The sequence below is a fragment of the Rissa tridactyla genome, chromosome 11 (genome assembly GCF_028500815.1).
Source record: "Rissa tridactyla isolate bRisTri1 chromosome 11, bRisTri1.patW.cur.20221130, whole genome shotgun sequence".
NCBI classification, from domain to species: domain Eukaryota; kingdom Metazoa; phylum Chordata; class Aves; order Charadriiformes; family Laridae; genus Rissa; species Rissa tridactyla.
The window spans coordinates 16814902-16834396 of NC_071476.1; the positions used below are offsets into that span (position 1 = coordinate 16814902).

General features: G+C 48.1%; 2 protein-coding genes across 11 annotated transcripts in view; one reads left to right on the forward strand and one right to left on the reverse strand.

Moving 5' to 3' along the window:
• The first annotated feature begins 828 nt into the window (after positions 1–828).
• RARS1 (arginyl-tRNA synthetase 1) lies at positions 829–19394 on the forward strand. 4 transcript variants are annotated; one of them, XM_054217161.1, is made up of 16 exons: positions 829–901; positions 2636–2735; positions 6405–6539; positions 7051–7239; positions 10912–11023; positions 12046–12146; positions 12635–12756; positions 13064–13184; positions 13499–13628; positions 13953–14057; positions 14989–15167; positions 15704–15813; positions 16518–16623; positions 17835–18007; positions 18637–18884; positions 19247–19394. In XM_054217161.1, the coding sequence occupies exons 4-16, from the start codon at positions 7087–7089 to the stop codon at positions 19354–19356; spliced, it is 1770 nt and encodes a 589-aa protein (XP_054073136.1). In that variant the 5' UTR covers positions 829–901; positions 2636–2735; positions 6405–6539; positions 7051–7086; the 3' UTR covers positions 19357–19394. The 4 variants fall into 4 exon arrangements, with proteins under 4 accessions (XP_054073136.1, XP_054073133.1, XP_054073134.1 ...); XM_054217159.1 differs by lacking the exon at positions 829–901 and adding an exon at positions 1988–2381; XM_054217162.1 differs by lacking the exon at positions 829–901 and adding an exon at positions 2030–2046.
• LOC128916026 (rho GTPase-activating protein 7-like) overlaps positions 19227–19495 on the reverse strand; it is a 61873-nt gene continuing 61604 nt past the window's right edge. For all 7 annotated transcript variants that reach the window (XM_054217151.1, XM_054217155.1, XM_054217157.1 and 4 more), the window contains one exon: positions 19227–19363. The gene's annotated coding sequence lies outside the window, so the exon portion shown is untranslated. The remainder of the gene's footprint in view (positions 19364–19495) is intronic.

The following is a 19495-nucleotide window of genomic DNA, read 5'->3' on the forward strand; positions in this document are numbered from 1 at the left end:
TTCTTGCTTTTTGTCTTGTGTGGATCTTCTCATCAACTGGCACGTAAATTGTTGGGGTTTTTTTCTGCCACTGGCTGGAAGTATATGGCTTTTAAGGTGTTTTGTTCTGTAAATCCTTCAGACCAGGCATTTTTGTGAGGCGGCTGGTGGATATACTCCGGAGTAACTTGGGTGCTCCTGGGATTTTCCCTTTGGTTCTAAATACAGGTTTTACTAAAGGTGCTGGAGATGTAATTCACCTGCGCCCTGGTTTGTTACAGAAAAATGTTATTTTGCACATAGCTGGGTAAGAGCTACGTGATGCCTTGCAAACCCCAGACCCAGTGTCTTTGGGCCGAGCCCCTCCTCGCTGTGCTCTGCAACGTCGCTGTGTCCCATGGGAGGCTGGAACTGACAGGGTTTGTTGTTTCTACTCCCTGCCTTTCCCTGGGAGGGAGCTCATGGTGCGCCTGCTTCGGGCCTCTTGGCTCGCAGGAGGCCTGGGCAGCCCCAGGGAGACACATTACACCCCAGACGCCCATTTTCTACCCACCCACACCCGGTAGGGCCTGGACGTTTCTCAAAAAATATTTCACCTTTGGATAGCAGGCCCGTCACACACGGGACTGGGGCTGGGGGAGCCTTTCCCTCCCGAACGCCTGTAACGAGGTGCAAAATGGCTTTTTGTACGTTACAAACCCACCCGGGGGAGCCGGGGCGCGGTGAGACCCCTAACGAAGGGGCTCCAGCCACAGGGAGGTGCCTGGGTCCTCCACGCCGCCCCGGGGCGCTGTCACCGCTAACCGGACTCTCCCCCCCCCCCCCCCGTATGCTTTCCGCTTCCGCCGGCGCCACTTCCGCTTCCGGCCCCTCGAGGATGGAGGCGCGCGTGGCGCAGTCGGCAGCGCGGTTGGCGCGGCAGGTGCGGGACGGGGTTCGGCCTTGAGGGGGCCCGGGGCTCGGCGGGGGAGCGGGGCCGGGGACAGGCTGCCCGGCGGGGGAGCGGGCCCCAGGATAGGCTGCGGGGCCGGGGACAGGCCGCGGGGGAGCGGGGCCGGGGGCAGGCCGCCCGGCTCTCCCTGGAAGCCTCCGCGGCCGCTGGAGCCCCAGGCGGGTCTCTGGGCAGAGCGAGGCCCCGGCGGGCGCTCGGGGAGGCGGGGGCTGGTCTGGGACGGAGAGGCAGAAGGCGGGCAGGGGACTGAGGCACCTTCCGCAGCCGCTTCCTTTCCTGTGGAGACAAAAAGCGGAGTAAAACCACTCTCGTTTCTCAGCCTGTGTCGTGAGTCAGGGCTGCCGTTCACTCACGGCACGTTTCAGCGAGGGTGAGGGTTGAAGATGCAGTTCTGCTAAAAACTTCCCAAAAAAGACCCCAGGAAGCTGCCAAACACGGGTTTGTGCGGTGCCGCCCTGGTTCTCCGTGCTGTTCCTCCAGCCGGTTGCTCACCCGGCAAGGGTCGCCCTGCGGCCGGGCGGGGCGGGAGGGAGGGAGCCCGGCCCTCGGGAGGGGCAGCACCGGCTCCGGCGGGGCCGGGAAGCCCAGGGCAGCGCTCTCGGAGGAGCTGTTGGAGGGCAGGTGTGCTAATGGCAGTCCTGGCTTTCCCCAGCAGGATTACTGCAGCCATAAGGCGCATTGGGTTGGGAAAAAAGATTGTGACAACCCTTTCCCTTTTCGGTGACTGTAATAATTAAAAAAAAAAAAAATAGGGTTGCCAGGTCCATCCTAGGCAATAACTGATATTGACAGTAGACTACAAAGGCAGCTTCAGGAAAATTTTGAATTCTACACCTTAACTTCTCGTATATTGCCCCAAGAGAACGTAACTGAGAGGTTCTGGCTTATGTTTTTTTGCCTACCTTACACATGTGTTCTTAAGCAACTATTGGGTATGTCTTCTACTCGCAATTCAAACAAACAGTAAGCACTGCCATAAAATACTGACATAATAAATCTGGCTGTTGAATCTCTGGAGTTCCCTTTTGCCTTTGTTTTTGCGTTTCTCCTTTGTAGGTGCTAGGAGAGGAAGGGCATCACGGGTATTCTGGATCCTTTGCCATCACTGTTGTCTGGTATTTAGTCTGTAAATAAACTTCAGTCACTCCAGAGCAAAGCAAGAGGGACAACGTTCAGCTCTTTAACTCCAGGATGCTGAAGGAGGCCATGTGGAATTACTGCGCCTGAATCTACCCATCGCTTTGCTCCCAGCCACTTACTCCCTGCTGCCAGCTCCAGCAAGCCCTGGAGCCCATTGTGAGCTGGTCGGCAGGAATCATTAGCTCTTTGGGAAAATAACCCAACGGAGAGCAAAGAGTGTGTGCCTAATTATTGCACTGAGACAGCTCAGAAAAAGCTTGGCAGAGTAGGAGCAGAGATAAAACTGTGGAGGAGGCAAGAAGGAAGTGAGGTGCTGTGACCCTTTTGCTATGCTTTCTCAGGCTGTTTTCTCTCTTTTTTTAGGGGGGGTGGGGTGCATGTATTTGGGTTTTTTTTAATGTGATGGAGAAAAGCTCTATTGCACTAAAGCCCAGAGACAGAAGCTTATGTCAGTTTCATGCTAATTCAGTGGGAATGTCTTTGGAAGACATTCTTATGTGCTAAGGGAAAATGTAAGGATGATTTTGGTCCTTTGAAAAAGCTATAGTTTTTTTGTATTTGCAGGTAGGGGGAAGATTTCTAGTACTCAGCTGACCAAAGAGCCCTTGGAGATGTCAGCATGGCCTCATGTATTTCCCGCAGCTTCTCATGAGGTGGTCATCAGGTATGACCCTTTACTGACAAGTTGTGATATGTCCAGGGCTGTGCAGGTAGAGTAATCCAGGGGATGAAACTTTATGTCTTGAACAGCAGCTTTTCCCTTCCTTTTCTCAGCTACACATTTTATAGATCAGAGGTGTATTGGCCTTGTCTGTCTTCCTCACTTGGGTGGTACTGTGAGAGAGGAGTTACAAGGCGTATCTGTAGTTTAACATAGTAGTTTGTTTTTCAGAAAGAATATAGAATTTATATCCCTTTAATGACATCTTGCATTCATAGGTGATTTGCTAGAGAATTAGGTTTATCACAGATTGCTGTGATAAGGCACGTTTATAACACATGAAAGTCTGAAGACCTTTTTCCGGGCAAGCTCAGCAATATGGTTATGGATGTGGGGGTCATAGAATCATGGACTATCTTAAGTTGGAAGGGACCTGTAAGGATCATCGAGTCCCAACTCCCTGCTCCTCGCAGCACTACCTAAAACTAAACCATATGACTAAGCATTGTCCAGACGCTCCCTCAGCTGACGGACTTGGTGCCTTGATCACTTCCCTGGGGAGCCTGTTCCAGTGACCCACCGCCCTCTCAGTGAAGTGCCTTTTCCTAATGTCCAATCTGAGCTTCCCCTGGCACGGCTTCTTTCTGTTTCCTTGTGTCCTGTAGCTGGTCACCAGAGAAGAGGGTCGTGTGTGGGGTTCCCCTCCTGACTGGACCATGAACCAGGGTGCCCCTGTTGCCAGTTTTGAAGCTGTGGGCTGTACTCAGAGTGCAGCTGTCTCAGCCCAGCTGTTGTGATCTTAACCCCAGCAATTTTGGAACTCAGGTGTAATCATTGCTGAGTTCAGGCTTTTCTGATGGGCAATTTTGAACGAAAAGTTCGTTTCATCCTTTGTATTAGCAGTTGATGAGCACAAAAAGGGAGACTTAAATGGCAGCAGCAATATTGGGGCAGGCAGCTAGACCACCATGGTGAAACCTTTTGCTTTCAGTTCACGCTCAAGTGACGTGAAGACTGCTACCGGCGCTTTCTGCAGAAGAGGAGCACAAAACATAATAGGAAAATGTGCCATTCTGGGCTGACACGTTGGGCTTGGTCAAATCTGAAATGTGGCCAGCCTGAATGCCTCCTATCTGCACGTGTCTGTGCGGGGAATTTACTATTTTGGTGCGGTCATGGGAAAGAAGTAGGTGAGACTTACTGAACTGTGGCATTGTTTTAGAGTTCTTTACCTCCTGGCCGAATCCGAGCAATTAGGATACTAGTTGTCACCCTCTATTTGTGTGGGAAAAGCTGCTTGGGCCAGGTGTCTGCCCTCGGGGTCGGTGATTTCCTCAGAACCCTTGTTCTGGGTTCTGGCCGTGCACACAGATAAACCTCTTTACTCATCATCTCTTGTAGTCTAGCAATGTGGAAAGAAGCCTTCAGTAAGGTACTGGTCATCTCGCCTCCTGCGAGTCTTTGCTTGGGTGGCCAGAGGCATTTGTGATTATGGAGGAAAATCCAAATTGAATTTCTGTTCTGTAACGTTTGCCAATGGTACGGAAATGTCTCGGTGGCCATAGCTTTTAGGAGATCTTTTAATGCAGGGGGAATAAGTTAGCTTCTTGTTTGCTTCGATATATTGTGATTTTAATTTCAAAAGCAGAATGCTGATTTCTGGATCTGGACAATGTTTGTCCTCAATGCAGAACTTTCCTAGGGATCTGACTTGCTCACCTGTCCTGAAGCTGGTGACTCTGCTAGAGAGGAGGCAATACTGGGTGGACACAGAATTTACAGATAATGTGATACTGAGAGTACAACATATCTTTGTGCTTTTCTTAAAGCACATTCTGGGGGTGGGGGTGGGGGATGACTTATGCGTGTCACTGCTCCAGTGTTCCTTTAAGTCAGTCAGCAATAATGCTTACTTAAACTTACAGTGAAACAACTGTAAAGTAATGCAATGAAATTCTCTTGTGGTATTTGAAACTTGAAGTTCAGTCTGAACATTTTTTGAATGGGTCTGTAATTTAGATGAAATGCTACCAGGTCAGACCAGTAAGAAAAGTCAAAAATAAAAAAATACATTTTCTGTTGATTATGCCGGGGAAGGTATGTATATGTATGTGAGAGAAAAAGTCGGATTTTGGGGATGGTCTTTCTTGGGTTAAAAAAAGAAGTAATAGGCTGCAAAAGGAAAATCTGTGATGAACTGTTTGAAGTGAGTTAGATTTGAGATACAGCTGTGCTGTTCAATGATTTTAGTTGGCTAAATGACAAACCAGAGGTTTTGATAAGGGTTTTTTTTTTCTCCAAGTCCTGTTCCTTCACATCTGAACCTGCAGGAAGCATCCTGTTCTCCTGTAGCAGAGGAGACCTCGAGGCTGTACCGTGTGCTGGAAGCTGAAGTGCAAATGAAGAATGACCTCAAAAGTACTTACTTTGAGCTTGCTCCACAAACAGCCCAATCTTAAGATTGTTTTGGCTCAGCTCAGTTTTTTTGAGCGTCTGCAGTTAGTTATAGTGGCATTTGTGGGAGCTGTTGTTCAGGTGGACATATAAGACCAGAAATTTGATGGCCTGTTTTTTTCCTTAATTAAATGTTCTGATTGTTTCAAGAGCAACAAAGTAAATAAACCCTTTTTGATAAGATTTGGTGGCCTATTTGACAGCAGTAATAGCCGGAGCTGCCTCCTGGTGGGGGAGAGCCTGAATGGTTCGGGCGAGGGGCTGGCGCGCCGGAGCAGGGAGTGCTCACCACCTCTTGTAGCTGCCTCTCCCTCCATTGCGGCATTGAGTCGCTTACATTTTCGATAGCCTCCAGACTTCCGTTTGTGAGCCAGGTTTGTGGCTGATGGGCACAGAGCCTGTTGTGGGGGCGGGTAAGAGATGGACAACAGAGATAAAGTTTCAGATATTTGGTTTCTTTAGGCCATGGGGTGAGGAAAATTGCTGCAACCATTGGGCTCAGACTGCCTGTTGAAGCATTTGCCTCTGTCCCGGGCTGTGAAGTCTGGAGGGGCATGGGGAAGTTTGTTTATTTGGAGCATAGAGGTCCACCTCAAATTCCTGATTGCTCTTGAATGCCTCATGTCAGTTTTTAAGGAAGAAGTCACACTGAAGGTAGGGAAAGAAAGGTTGAGTGGCGAGGTGGAAATGAGTGCACGCTGCAGCAATGCCCCTATGAATTCCCCTGTGAAGCAGCACGCTCTACTTCTTGCCATTCCTGTCTCCAGCCGGCATTTGAGCTTGCTGGGCTTGTGTGAGTGATTGTGGTTTCTTCCTCTGGAAGAGAAGCTGTGGCCTATGAGATGGTGAAACCGGCTGAAGACGGCTTCAGGGAATTTTGAGTCAAACCATTTGATGTATTTATTAGATTTAAAAAGATGGAGAAAGTGCTTATTTGGGAATATGTTTATTGGCATGGCCTGTTGTCTTTCTTGCACTTCTGCCTTGATATTAATGAGATTATTATCTCACTGACTTTTTTTAAGACTGTTTCAGATTCCCTGTTTTTGACACAAATAGAAACGCCTTTAAGCATTGTTTGGAAGTACTCAACTTACATGTCATTGCTGTTACCTTTATGAGGCAAAACTAGAATCTTATCTGAGATCTTGCAGCTCTTCGCCTTCAATCCCCTTCCCCCCCAGTAATTGTTGTGTGACAGTTTAATTTGCTTTTCAGGAAAACGAGATCAAGTTGTTAACTGCAGAAATTGACCGCCTGAAGAACTTTGGGTGCTTGGGAATCTCCCCGAGCTTGGAAGGGTTGCGAGACGAAAACGCAAAACTTAAGTATCGGTTAAATTTCCTTCAAAAGGTAAGGGAATAAAGAATTAATGCCGTAGCACGTGGTTTTGTTCTCATTAAGGCAAGCTAAATAAATGATGTCAGTTTGTTACAGCTAGTCATGTGCGACAGCATGGTCACTCTGCGTTCTGGCACCTTAATTGTTGGTAGCACATCAGATATTTCTTGATTCCTTAAACAGAACCCTACTTTATGGAAAATTTCAGTAGGTTAATGAGCCCACACCGTCAAGTCCTTGCAGTTCGTGTAGCGGGCAGCCCAGCTGAGGTCTCTACTAGCATCACTGACAAGGTGTGTGGAGTAATGCAGCCTTGCATTCAGGGGAAGTGTTTGTACGGGGAGCTTCAAAGGGAGAAGCAGCTCTTGAATCACATGTGTTTTATGTTGTATATGTTGCTCCTGTGCCTAGAGGTGTCAGCCAAATCTGTCAGCCGTGCTCTGCCAGGCAGTCAAGGAAAAAAGTGGGAGGTAACGGCTCCTCAGATGTTGTGAATTTAGCCTTCTGGATTTTGTTTTTTCAGAGCCTTCAAGAGGAAAGAAGTAAAACGGCAAAAAGCATGATTAATATCAACAGCCGTCTTCAGGAGATCTTTGGAGCTGCTATTCGGGCTGCCTACCCAGACTTGGAAAACCCTCCACTAGTAGTAACACCAAGTCAACAGCCCAAATTTGGGGATTACCAGTGTAACAGCGCCATGGGCATAACACAGGTAAATCTGAACCATCTTGCAAAGAGAAGAAAAAATGGGGATGTCATCTGTTGGAAGCTAAGTGATAGACAGCACAGTGAGAGGTGCAATATTGGACCTGTGTCAGGCTTGTTGCATGCCTCCAGGCTGAGAATTCAGTGAGTTATCGAATGGCATTTTAGGGGAAGCATTGGCCTTTACAGAGTAGACCTTTAAACCTCTCTTTTGGTGACTGGTATGAGTTACATGTGTGTCACACAGAAAAACGGTGGCATCTAAATCGTATCAGGGTCCAAGTGCTGCATTGATCTCCTAACGATGTGCAATTAACTACCAATTAGTGAGCTATATGTTTGGAACCAATATCAGCAAAACAATAATTGACAATTTTGGACAGCTGAAACATGTTGATAAACACCTACAAATCTCTGAGCGCTCTTCTGTAATGCCAGGAAAATATGATGTCCCCGCACACGTTTGCACAGAGTTATGTGCAGACCCTCCCTTCTCAGAGGGCAGGTAGGTTACAAACACACACCCCGTCTCCAGGAGCGGGGGTTCCCTCGCTGTGCACACCTCCTGTTGGTGTGGGTGCTGCAGCTTCCCAACGCCCACTAACGCACACGGCAGCGAGAAGGGCCCAGGGCTTCCCTGCGCGCCCGGGTCCCTGCGCACTGCATCCTGAACTGCCCTCCGCGAGCAGAGCGGGCCACACGTGGCATCCGATGGCACGGGTCATTGTCGGGCCTGAGGCTGTGGTGCGCATGGAGCACCTTCTCAGTGTCCAGCCAGGCGTAGACTACTGCTCAGGCACCGTCCTTCCTACTGCTCTAGCTGACTGTTTTGTTTCAAAAGTCTCTTGTTAATTCCCTGGCTGCAGCTGAATTTGGCCGATTGTTGTTGTATTCCTTTAAGCATTTTCAGTTTCGTGACAAATGCTCTTTCAGGCAGATTTGAGTGTGCTATTCTGCAACTTTTTGTGCTCATGTTCCTATCTAACTGCCTGTTGTTATCCAAGCATGTGCTGAGGGTTGGCTGTGTGGGCATCCCCACATGTATGGTTGGTGGCATCTATGTTTTTTCTTGTTACAGTGTTCTGATCTTGGAGGTTTTCAGGTGACTGTAAGAATGGTTCCACTTTACAGGTGTGTGCAAAGGAAGGAGTGGGGTTTTTTAACCTGGCAGTTACTTTTGAAAATTGTGGTACTGCTGCTTTCTGGAAGATATTTGGCCAAAGAGGACCCAAACAGACTAAGAGACACTTCAGGAGTTGCTCAGTGGGCTGGGACTGTGCTGAAGTCAAACCAGGAGGTAGGGGAGAAAGAAGGTAGTGCATTCTAGCTGAGGTGCTAAAGTGCCCAGACTTTCAATGCATTGATGCCTTTGAGTGAAGAGATAGACTCTTTGTAATTACAGACCTTTTATTTTGCAATCTCAACAGAAGCAACTTTTTTTTTTAGTGTTCTGTTGTCAGTTTACCTTTATTAATCTATTAGACTGCTAATCTTGACATTGAACTTGCACCGACACGCATGGGGATTCTGCTCTCCCAGGTTGTCATCTGCAGCCGCTCTGTCTGTCCTCCTGCCACAAAGGAGTTTGACTCCCGGGCAGCATCGATACGTGCTAGCCAGCAGGCTCTTGGGCTGAAGTGCCAAGGCGGAAACAGCCCTCACAAATATGTGTCATCTTCCCTTGGTCTCGTTAGCATATTGTGACTGGGCTCCCGCCAGAGGAGCACCCTGGGTGACTGCACTGACACGGGCTTTCTGAGCTTTGCGATTTTTTTTGACCGCTGCTTTACCCCAATTAAGTCGCAGTTGGGATTCTCGAGCAGTCTTGGCTCAGTGTTGGCATTATTCACATAACTCGATGTCTGAACGGTCCCCTTCAAGCCAGGGTTGGGTTCCTAATCCTGGGCTTGGCTGTAGAGTTTGTTCCCTGGAAGGGCACGCCGGCTAAGCTGGGCCTGAGCTTGGCAATACTCACACAGGCAGCACACTCAGAGCATATCAGCACAGCAGAGCCGGGGGATGCAGCGCAGTCATTTCCCTCTGAGAGCAGCAGGTAGGTACTTGCCATCGCCCTGCATTTTAGGGACTTGACTGTGATGCAGGTCTCCCCGTAGAGCCTTGCTCCTGCCGGGTGTCCCCTGTGCAGAGCTGGAACACTGGTCACCGCGACCGCCAGAGGAGCAGGTAGAGCGCTGACTCAGGGCAGCACTGGTACGTGCCGGGCAGCAACCTCTCCCTGCAATGCGGCGATGTGGAAACAGCCCTCACAAGTGGGTATTGTGTTCCTGGGAGCTCGTTAGCGTATTAATGCCTGGGGTTTGAGCCAGGAGCTCTGCTTGCTCCTTAGAGTAATAGGAGTACGGTGACTGTTTCGGGAATGGTTCAGATAGCAAGCCTGTAATCTGGTATAGCATGCCCGTAATCTGGTTTTGCATTTATTTTTCCTGTAGTTTGCACTTTAGGTAGCATTAAAGGCTACAGAGGGGGTTTTTTCTTGCCCATTCTAAGTGCTTACCATCTTGTAGGGATCCTGTTATGATCGAATGTATGACAGGTTAAACAGGAAGCTGAAACTTAAGTAGAAGTCACGTTTTGCAGCAGACTGCAAGTTATCAAATGCAAGCAGTGGAGAATGTAAATTCTAAATGGAGTGTTTTTCATGGCCTTGATGAGCGTGAGGTGATAGATTGTTTTCAAACACGTCACAGTAAGAATGGAAAATCACGTGCTCAGAAGCAAGTAGTTGTGGTCATTTTATACAGCGTGAATGTAGTATTTTGCAAGGGACAGGTTGGGCCAGCTCACAGAATCCTAAGGGGTGTTTTTCTAAGGTCTGCGAAAAGCTATGTGAGAGGGTGCTTTGGGAATGGACAGAGAACTTTTGGACTAGATGATCTTTGAAGGTCTCTTCCAACCCAAACTGTTCCGATTCTGCCATGTGAACTTGGCGTCATGTTACTGGAGTTCCTCACAGTGGGCCGTTTATGCCTGCAGGCAGAAGAAGAGCCACTTTACTAGCAGTTTCTCTGATGCTCTTTGAAGAAAACTGGACAGTGTTAGCATTATCTTTGGTTGCTTGGGTTGTTGCATTTTATTTCTTTCTTTATTTGTTTGCTTATTAAGTCTGAACCTAAGGTAGGACTGAAGGCAGTTTGGTTTGGTTGCTTTTAGTCATAAATCAGCAGACTTGCTCTGAAACCACACTCAGCATCTACTGTAAGCACAGTTCAAAACTTCCAAGTACGAAGGCTGGCAGAGCTGAAGATACCTGTGAGACTGATGAACAAGATTTTGTGGCGATGTGAAGGGCTTTGCCAACTGTGTTGATTTTTAAAGAGTTTGTCCCTTTTACTATCTTAGAGAAATACGGATTTGCCAAACCATTTAACGGGTTTTGAAAAATAGCCTGGAAGATTTTCTTTTGACGTAGGGACTACCCTTTAATTGCCATTAGCAAAAGGGAGTGAACGTATTGGGTCTAATTAGACTTCTGCTGCATAGACAGAGCTGTTCTAATCTGTAAAATTTGCTAAAGATGTTTTTCTTTGTGTGTGTCTCCACATTACGAAGCTAGAGGATCGTGAGGATCTTTCAGTGCCGCAGTATCTGTGCTTTCTGTTTCACTATGCAGATTGTTTTGGAGGATTGAATTTTACTTGGTCTTTTGGTTGTGTTTCAGATACTGCTCAAAACCAAGGAACAGAAGGTTAGCCCAAGGGAAATCGCTGAGAAAATAACAAAAAATATTCCTGCCAATGAATGCATTGAGAAGGTTGAAATTGCCGGTCCTGGTAAGCGTGTTTCATGTTACACGCTTTATATGTTTTAAAGCTGATATGGTGGTTTTATACTGGATGGTGATACGGGAAGCTGAGTTGAGTTCAACTATTTTGTGATTTAAAGCTGCAGTTATGGGGTGTATTAGCTGCTTCTGTCTTTGTGAGCTTTGTAGTGCTCAGACTTGTGCAGCAGCAGCAAATCTGCCTCTCTATTAGAATTGGCAAGTGCAATCCTGAGCCCTTTAATTAGCAATTTTTCCAGTGATCCTTAAGGAACCAGCTTTCCCCCTTCAAATATTGGTGATGGGTATCAGGCAACAGTCATGAAATCACAGCAAAAATTGATATGCCCTTCTCGCTATTGCTTGCATGTTGAGGAGAGCTTGTCCTCTCAGCACTGAGATGCTGGAGTAGCATGGAGGTTATTAATTGCTGCATCTGGTTTGTCCCTGTGACCCAGGAAGAAATACAGGGGCCCATATTCCTTAGGGCTGCAGCGTAAACACAAAAATCACATGGCACAGCCCTTCAAGTGCTTGGGCAGAAGCTTGTTCATTAGCTCTGTGAAGCAGGAGAAGTAAAACGGGTCGTTCCACAAGCATGGATTATTCCGGGTGTAACTATAGGGTTTAGGATATTGATTTTAAAAAAAGGAGACAAAGCAGGATTTGGTTTGCGTTCTGCAAACTCTGGCAAGATTATTTATTTTCTCATTAAAAAAATTTTTTATAAATTCAGCTTTGAGTGACAGTGTGGAAAAAAGAGTTATGTCAGTGGACTAGCTTGAGGAATCTAACTCCTACAGTAAAGGCTATAGAGGTGTGAAACAGACTCTTGTAATCTGGGAACAGAAATTGTCTTCTAGTGACAGCTTTGTTGTCCTGTTGCTGAAAAATGCTTTTGTTTTATCAAGCTAATTTCATATGTTCTTGTCCTTGACGTGAGGAAACAGAAATCCAAGAGGGAAGGCAACAAGTAATGGCTTGAGGCATTTCTGCAATCCCAGCACTCATTGCTTGTTTTCTCCTCTAAAGGTTTTATCAACGTCCACTTGAGAAAGGATTTTGTATCAAAGCAGCTGAGCAGTTTATTGATAAATGGAGTTCAACCACCGGCTGTGGGCAAAAGGAAAAAGGTAGGGCAGTGAGCACTAGGCAGCCTGCTCCCATATAGATGAAACACCATGGACTGCAGGTAGCTTTGAAATTCCCCCGTGAAGTGATCTGTTGAGCAGACATCCACGTCAGCTGGTTGTTACAGCGGAGTAAATGGGATGGGACTGAGGGAGTGGGGGCTGTGGCGTAAGCCACGTGTACCTGGTGTGGTCTCTGCTGGGTGAGGCTCAGGGCTCCCGGCAATGGTGTGTTGTGCCAGGGTTGGTCTGGGAGTGATGCCTGACCCTCTGCTGGGTGGATGCAGGCTGGAAGCCTGCTCTGGTGTCCCCGCTGGGCTTCCTCTGTTGCTCTGTGCCGTTGGCAGCAAAGAGAGTGTCAGCCGTCAGTGGAGGCGAGCCTTGTACCCCCCTGCTGGCCCCCCACCCCCAACAAAACCCAGGTTAAACACGTGGGGTGTGATAATGACTGCTGCCTTTTATTAATTTCTTCCTTTGGTACTGTGTCGAAGGTCGTGGTGGATTTTTCATCCCCTAACATTGCAAAGGAGATGCATGTTGGCCACCTGCGGTCTACCATCATTGGAGAAAGTATGTGCCGACTGTTCGAATTTGCAGGTTATGATGTTTTGAGGTGAGAATTTTCTTTTGGGTGGGTGGGGTTGCTTGGCATGCTTTGGCCTGTATTGTTTGGATTTTTTTATAAACACATAACAAATAATCCTTTATGTTTAGTAAGATACTAAGCTGAGGAAGTGTAGCAGGGTTAGGAATCAAGATAGGCAGCAGCTTCATTGCAGTGAAATTGGGGGGGGCTTGCCTGTTTTTGGTTTCTGGTATTATGGGTATTTCTTCTTTCAGAATGTATATTTTTAAAATGCGCATGTTTTAAAGCATATGTTTGAGAAATCATTATTGTTGTACTTTTCAATTGCTTCAAGGTTAAACCATTTAGGAGATTGGGGCACCCAGTTTGGAATGCTCATTGCTCACCTCCAAGACAAATTTCCGGATTACTTAACTGTTTCTCCTCCCATTGGGGATCTCCAAGCTTTTTACAAGGTATTTGTAGCAAATAAATATGATATTTATGTCAGCATCTGAAAAGCAGATTGAGCAGCTTTTCAAATTGCAGCATAGTCTTGGAGAAACAAAAGAATTGAATCGCTGTTAATAGATTATTGCAATAACGTGCCACTGGGTAATTAATTGTGGTATCTGGTATTGAGTTGTCCGTATGGGGCACGATTAAAGGAGTTTGTAAGCATGCCGCCTCTCTGTCCTTTGAGATGAGTATGCTTGGAGAGCCTGTTATGAGTGTTAGCTTGTTTCAGGGGAGAAAGAGGTGCTTTTTCATGTGGTGTGTTTTACCGTAGGAATCCAAGAGGAGGTTTGACACAGAGGAGGAATTTAAGAAACGTGCCTACCAATGTGTGGTGCTGCTGCAGAGCAAAAACCCAGACTTCATCAAAGCGTGGGAACTGATCTGTGACGTGTCGCGGAAAGGTGACTTTGCCAGATCCAGAAACATGTCTCAGCAGTAGAACAGTGTGGCTTTCCTCACCTTTATGACCATCCTCTAGTTTTCTTTTGAAAATCATTGCCGCACTGCTATGAGAAGCTTAAAGCAAAAAGCCGGTACAACCAAAGTACTGGGCTGTCTGTGGAGGCTTTCGGATAAATCTTTTGTCTCCTGAGTCCTAGTCTGATGGCTTCACCAAGAGATGGAGAATGCCTTTAGGGACTTGCTGTCCCCATTGGTAAACATATGCCACTAATTCCCACTGCGTGCATTTAATGGAAGTACTTTGTTCTGTTTCCCTCCTCAAGAGTTCCAAAAAATCTACAACTGCTTGGACATCACACTCATAGAGAGAGGAGAATCATTCTACCACGAGATGATGAAAGACATTGTGAAAGAATTTGAAGATAAAGGTGAGGCTTTTGGTCACAGAGTCAGAAATTCTGCAGCTGTCAGGATGAGCGAGGTAACCTCGCTCCTCTGGAGCAAGACTTAGGACTGGTATTTTTGAAGTTGCACGTTCCCCACCCTTGCTCTTTGTCTCAGCCACATTCCCTGAGTGGATCTTTTGTGGTGTTTCCTCCCAAAGAAGCATTAGGAGAATTGATTCTTCTATGTTTCGTTCAGAAAGCTTGAATCTTTCTTGCTGACACCAAAAGCACTTTGCCTGTGATGTTTATAGGCAATAGCATGAGGTACTACTGGATTTTATTGTATCCTTAGTCAAGGAGCGATATATGACAGAATTCCTGGTCTTAATGTTGTGCCTGTGTGGGAACTTTGTCTGAGAAATTCTGTAAAGACGGTGGCATTTTTGGATCATGTTGACTTTGAGGCTGGCAAGAAGCCAAATGGCGTGTGACAAGAGTCTGGTTTTATGTGTTTCCTGTCTGGATTTGGCAGTTTTTGAATCTCACCATCTGAAGAGTTCTGATTAGCTTTATCTCTGAAAGACTTTGTGCAAAGTCCTCGTTGCATCTCTGTAGATTTTCTGTTGCCTTTAATGCCATACTTTGTGATGCGGTTTTTGTGGCTGTAAAGGTGCATCTGGATGCCAGTGACAGGAGTTTTTAAATCCAATTTGCTCTCTTCTGGTAAGGCCAGATCTGTACATACCCGCTTCCTTGTGCATAGTGTGAGCTCTGGAAGTGCAGTAGAGCACATGACTTGGTTGGTGAGGGAGTTCTGTTTTAGGTTTTTTCATATTTTGAGCCATTATTTGATAATGCGAGTGCATGGATTTTTCTTTCTGGTAGCATCTGGGAAGGCAAATGTTTCTGCCTATGCTGGCCCACAAACCTCCCCATTCCGTACAGCACAGAATGTTTTCCATTGCTTTTCTAGGATTTGTCCAGGTTGATGATGGCCGGAAGATCGTATTTGTCCCAGGTTTCCCTGTCCCGTTGACGATCATGAAATCAGATGGAGGTTACACATACGACACATCTGACTTAGCTGCTCTTAAACACAGGCTGTGTGAAGAGAAGGCTGATATCCTTATTTATGTTGTCGATAGCGGCCAGGTGAGTATGCCAACCTCTGCTGACACTGCCGGTACAGGTCGTCAGAAAGTGTGTTAAATGACAGATGCAAGAGTAACATAGGCAGAACGCCATAGGTTTTTTAGTGGGGTATATTTACTCTTGTCCTTAGGAGTGTAAGGGTGAATCTAGCTTGGTGGCTGGCGGTCTCCATGAAGAGCGCCTAGAACTGATTGATTAGGGAGAGACTCAGGTACCAGTGGAGGCGGGTGAAGCCTAAATCTCAGTAGGTCTGGAGTGAGATTTGTACTGCGTATACTTGGGTCCCTCCTTTCCTGAGGAAATGCAAGATTGTCAGCTCTGAATCCGAGCAGCAATGGGAATTTGCCAGTTGCTGCTTCTGTAAGCCAGGAAAACTCTTTGACAGGTTGAACTTTCTGAAGTGGAATTTTTCTGTGATGCTAGAAAGATTTTAAGTCTCATTGTGAAAGCTGCATTGTGAAGGAAGTAAAGCTGGGAAGAAAACTGTACCTGGAGGAGTGGGTTGAGAACCAGTTGTTGGTATTTGTTCCTTGCAGTCAGTGCATTTGCAAACAGTGTTTGCAGCTGGACAGATGATCGGCTGGTATGATCCCAAAGTAACCAGAGTGGCCCATGCTGCATTTGGAGTGGTGCTGGGAGAAGACAAGTAAGTCTTGGGATTTAGGTTTTCCTCTCTGTGTGCTCTGAAGAGGATGTTTGGGTGAATGCAGAAGGTTTGCTCTTATTTGTTGACAAGTATGTATGTGGCATGCCAAAAAAAAAAGCACCGCATATGTAACTGTGTGACTTCATTGTGTGTCATGGTCCTTGATCCACATAGTCACCTGACCATAGCGGTCAGGTTCATTCTTGGGCCTGGCTTCTGCTGCCTGGCATTTGGGGAGGGGCACTGGGAGTGGCTGGTGGAAGTGCAGTGGAAGATGATGTGAATACTGGGAGATGGCAGTGGTAAAGGCTGTGATTTCCATTACTGTCTGTCTGCCTCATGGTGGATGAAACGAACGTTGGGAAAAGGACCTCTGTGTCCTGGTCTGTAAGCCAGGCCCTTGTGCTCCAGAGTTGTTCGTGTGTCTCTGTGAAGGTGTGGTTAAACCAGTGCGCTCTGACGGTCACATGCCACTGCGGACTGGGTGGTTCTGCTGTAGCTTTGTTATAAAAATAAAGGTGACTTGCTGGGCTGGGCAGGGGTCTGGCACTGGTATTCCTAATGTCTGGAACTGGGTCAGTTCTGACTGTTGGAGCCTTTCTGGTCACCCCTCCCCACCCACCCCATGGGTGTTCTCTGAGATTCTCATGTTTTCTGGGAGTGTTTTGCCTCTTACGCAGATCATTTTGGCTGTGTGTTTTCAGGAAGAAGTTCAAAACTCGTTCAGGGGATACAGTGCGTCTCATAGATCTGCTGGAAGAGGGGCTGAAACGCGCCATGGACAAGCTGAAAGACAAGGAACGGGACAAGGTCGTTCTGACAAATTGCTTATCTTTCCTGAGAACTTCCCAGATTTGTTCACAAACTTAAAGTTTCTGCATTCTGTATGTGACACTGCCAAACCGCCCAGGAGATGCCATGGGTTTTGTACGCAACCAGTGTGATTATTTGATAGCAGTTTGGGCAAGTTGCTGTCATGGGGAAAGAGCATCCCTGAGTACATAGCAGTGAGAAAATGGGAGCTGCAGGCAGCACGCTGGCCTCTGGCCGGTACTGCAGAGCTTCTTGAGGAGGGGGGAGGAGAACTGGGCCTGGCAGGGCAGCTGGACGCATGGGTACCATGAGGTCTTATTGGTGTGATGCACAGCGGTGACTCCCCCAGGATGCAGAAGGTGGTGGTAGAATATAAAGTTGCAGCCTTGGCCTGCTGGGCTAGCAGTGACTTCTGGCGGTGGATGGCTTGGGATCTGCAGGGGGCTTTGGCATCAGGCTTCATCCTTTCCCTTGGAGGCTGCGTCTGACTTTGCTGGAAGCCTGTTGCTTAATGAGATTTCTGTCTGTCTTGGATCCTGATGGCCTCAAGTGTGGGACATGGCCCTGGACGGTGTGGGACATGGAATGGAACGGAAGGACCAAACTCTGACCAAGCACTGCGTAAGGCAGTGGAATTGGGAAGTGCAGCTCCTTGGTGCTGTGCAGTGTACGGTGACGGTGAAAGGTCCCTTTTTAAACAGGAACATGAGGAAGCACAGAAAAAAAACGCCTTGAAAGTCTCAAGGGCTCACATGAGTCAGACGCAGAGTGCTTTGCCAGGCTGACAGGGCACTGTTCTACCAGAGAGGGGTTCTGTGAGCGTTTGGACTGTCCAAAATGGTCTATAAGAGTAGGAGGGCCACGTGTTCGTTACATCTACCCGCAGTCTGTAAGAAGCAGGAGCACAGTATGAGTGTAAAACCTGTATGGCATCATCGGGCACAGAAGTCCCGCAGGCTTTCAGGAGTCGATGGAGTCAGCCTTAACCTGCGCAGTGCCATTTGATTGCAGGAGAAGTGAGGGGCAGATACGGGGTTATCTGGTATCCCAAGGTGGAAAAGTGGGAGTGAGCCTCGTGGGTAAAATCCCCTCAGCAGCCTGGGTTTTCCTCTTGAGCCATGCTGAGTGGCCAAGGCTGCGTGTTGCGGTTTGTGATGGCAACGTAGCATTCTTCCTCATGACTGTAACCTGTTTTGAAATTGCAACAGGTCCTCACGGAAGAAGAGCTGAAAGCTGCCCAGACGTCTGTCGCTTTTGGATGCATTAAATATGCAGATCTCTCCCACAACAGACTAAACGATTATGTATTCTCCTTTGACAAGATGCTGGATGACCGAGGAAACACAGCTGCATATTTGCTGTATGCCTTCACACGGATCAGGTGGGTTGAGCGTGCTGGGAGTCACTTGGAGCTGGTCTCTGATGCTCTCTGCATCTTTATTGCAAAGGGAGATGTGGGGAAGGGGGTGACTTAGCTGCATCAGTGCTGTTAGGGGTAGTTGGTAAGAGAAGCCAGCCACGCTGGTATGCGCCATAGGCAAGATTTTATTTGTCAACAGAAATGGCGTCCTCTGCTATCTGGAACAGGGCTCCTTTGTGCGACATGCATCCCGGGCTTTTAGCTAGCAGGGAGGGGACTGTGGGAGTTCCTGGTAATTCCCTTAGAGGTTTTAGGTGGTTGCAGAGGGGCGAGCCTGTGTTTCAGCAGCTGCTCACCTCAGGTGTCTCCGTACCCCACACAGTTGTTCCGGCACCCTCAGCCCTGGTCTGCGTGGCAGCATCGGCTGTCCTTGCCAATCCATGTGCCCAGAGCACATCCCTCCCCGTTTCCCTGCAGGGCCCTGTTGGATCGCTCCAAAGGCAGTGCCTCCCTGTCGTTCCCAGGGCTCGTTCCTTTCCTGGCAACCCAGGACTGGGTGAATGGGGAGATGAGCGGGTGGCTTGTGCTGGCCCTTGGGCTGGTTCAGCAGTGGGACCCTCACAAGCAGACTGTGTTTTGGACCGTTTCAGGGCCATTGCTCGCCTGGCCAATATTGATGAGCAGATGCTGCGGAAGGCAGCCAGGGAGGAGGTCCTCATCCTTGACCATGAGAAGGAGTGGAAACTGGGCAAGTGCATCCTGAGGTTCCCTGAGATCCTGCAGAAGATCCTGGAGGACTTGTTATTGCACACACTCTGTGACTACCTTTATGAGCTGGCCACCACCTTCACTGAGTTCTACGACAACTGCTACTGCGTTGAGAAAGACAGGCAGAGTGGTGAGTGTTGGCCTGGGGGGTGCATGTGCCTGTGTCACATACCACGGTACAGGCAATCTGCGAGGTGTTGCCCTATGCTGGGAAGGCCGTTGTCACGCTGTGGTCCATGGCGGAGGACTGAAGGTGCCTGGCACAGCCTGTGTCATCATCTGCCTGTGAAGCAGGCAGGTTGAGTAGAGAGTTGCGAGCAACCGGGTACCTGGAAACACGACGGCTGGTCAGTCTGCCTGGGCTGGGGAGGATGGGAGGGGGCTCAGTGTGCCCAGCCCCAGGGCCAGGTTGTGAGTGGATGGGGTTCCCCAGGGGAAGGCGGCATTAATTGTTCTGAGCAGCTGCTCCAGCTCCTCCGTGGTGTTTTGCAGGCCAGATCGTGAAGGTCAACATGTGGAGACTGCTGCTGTGCGAAGCCACTGCCACCATCATGGCCAAAGGATTCGACATCCTGGGGATTAAGCCGGTGCAGAGGATGTAGCTGTGCCCTGCGGGGTGACAATAAAGGGACTAAACAACTGGAGGTGTCTGTGTCTGTTGGGGTGGAGTTGCGGTGAGGGAAGATGCTGTAGGGGAGCAGTACCCCTTAGGAGAGGATGGAGGGGAGGGAAGGGAAGAAG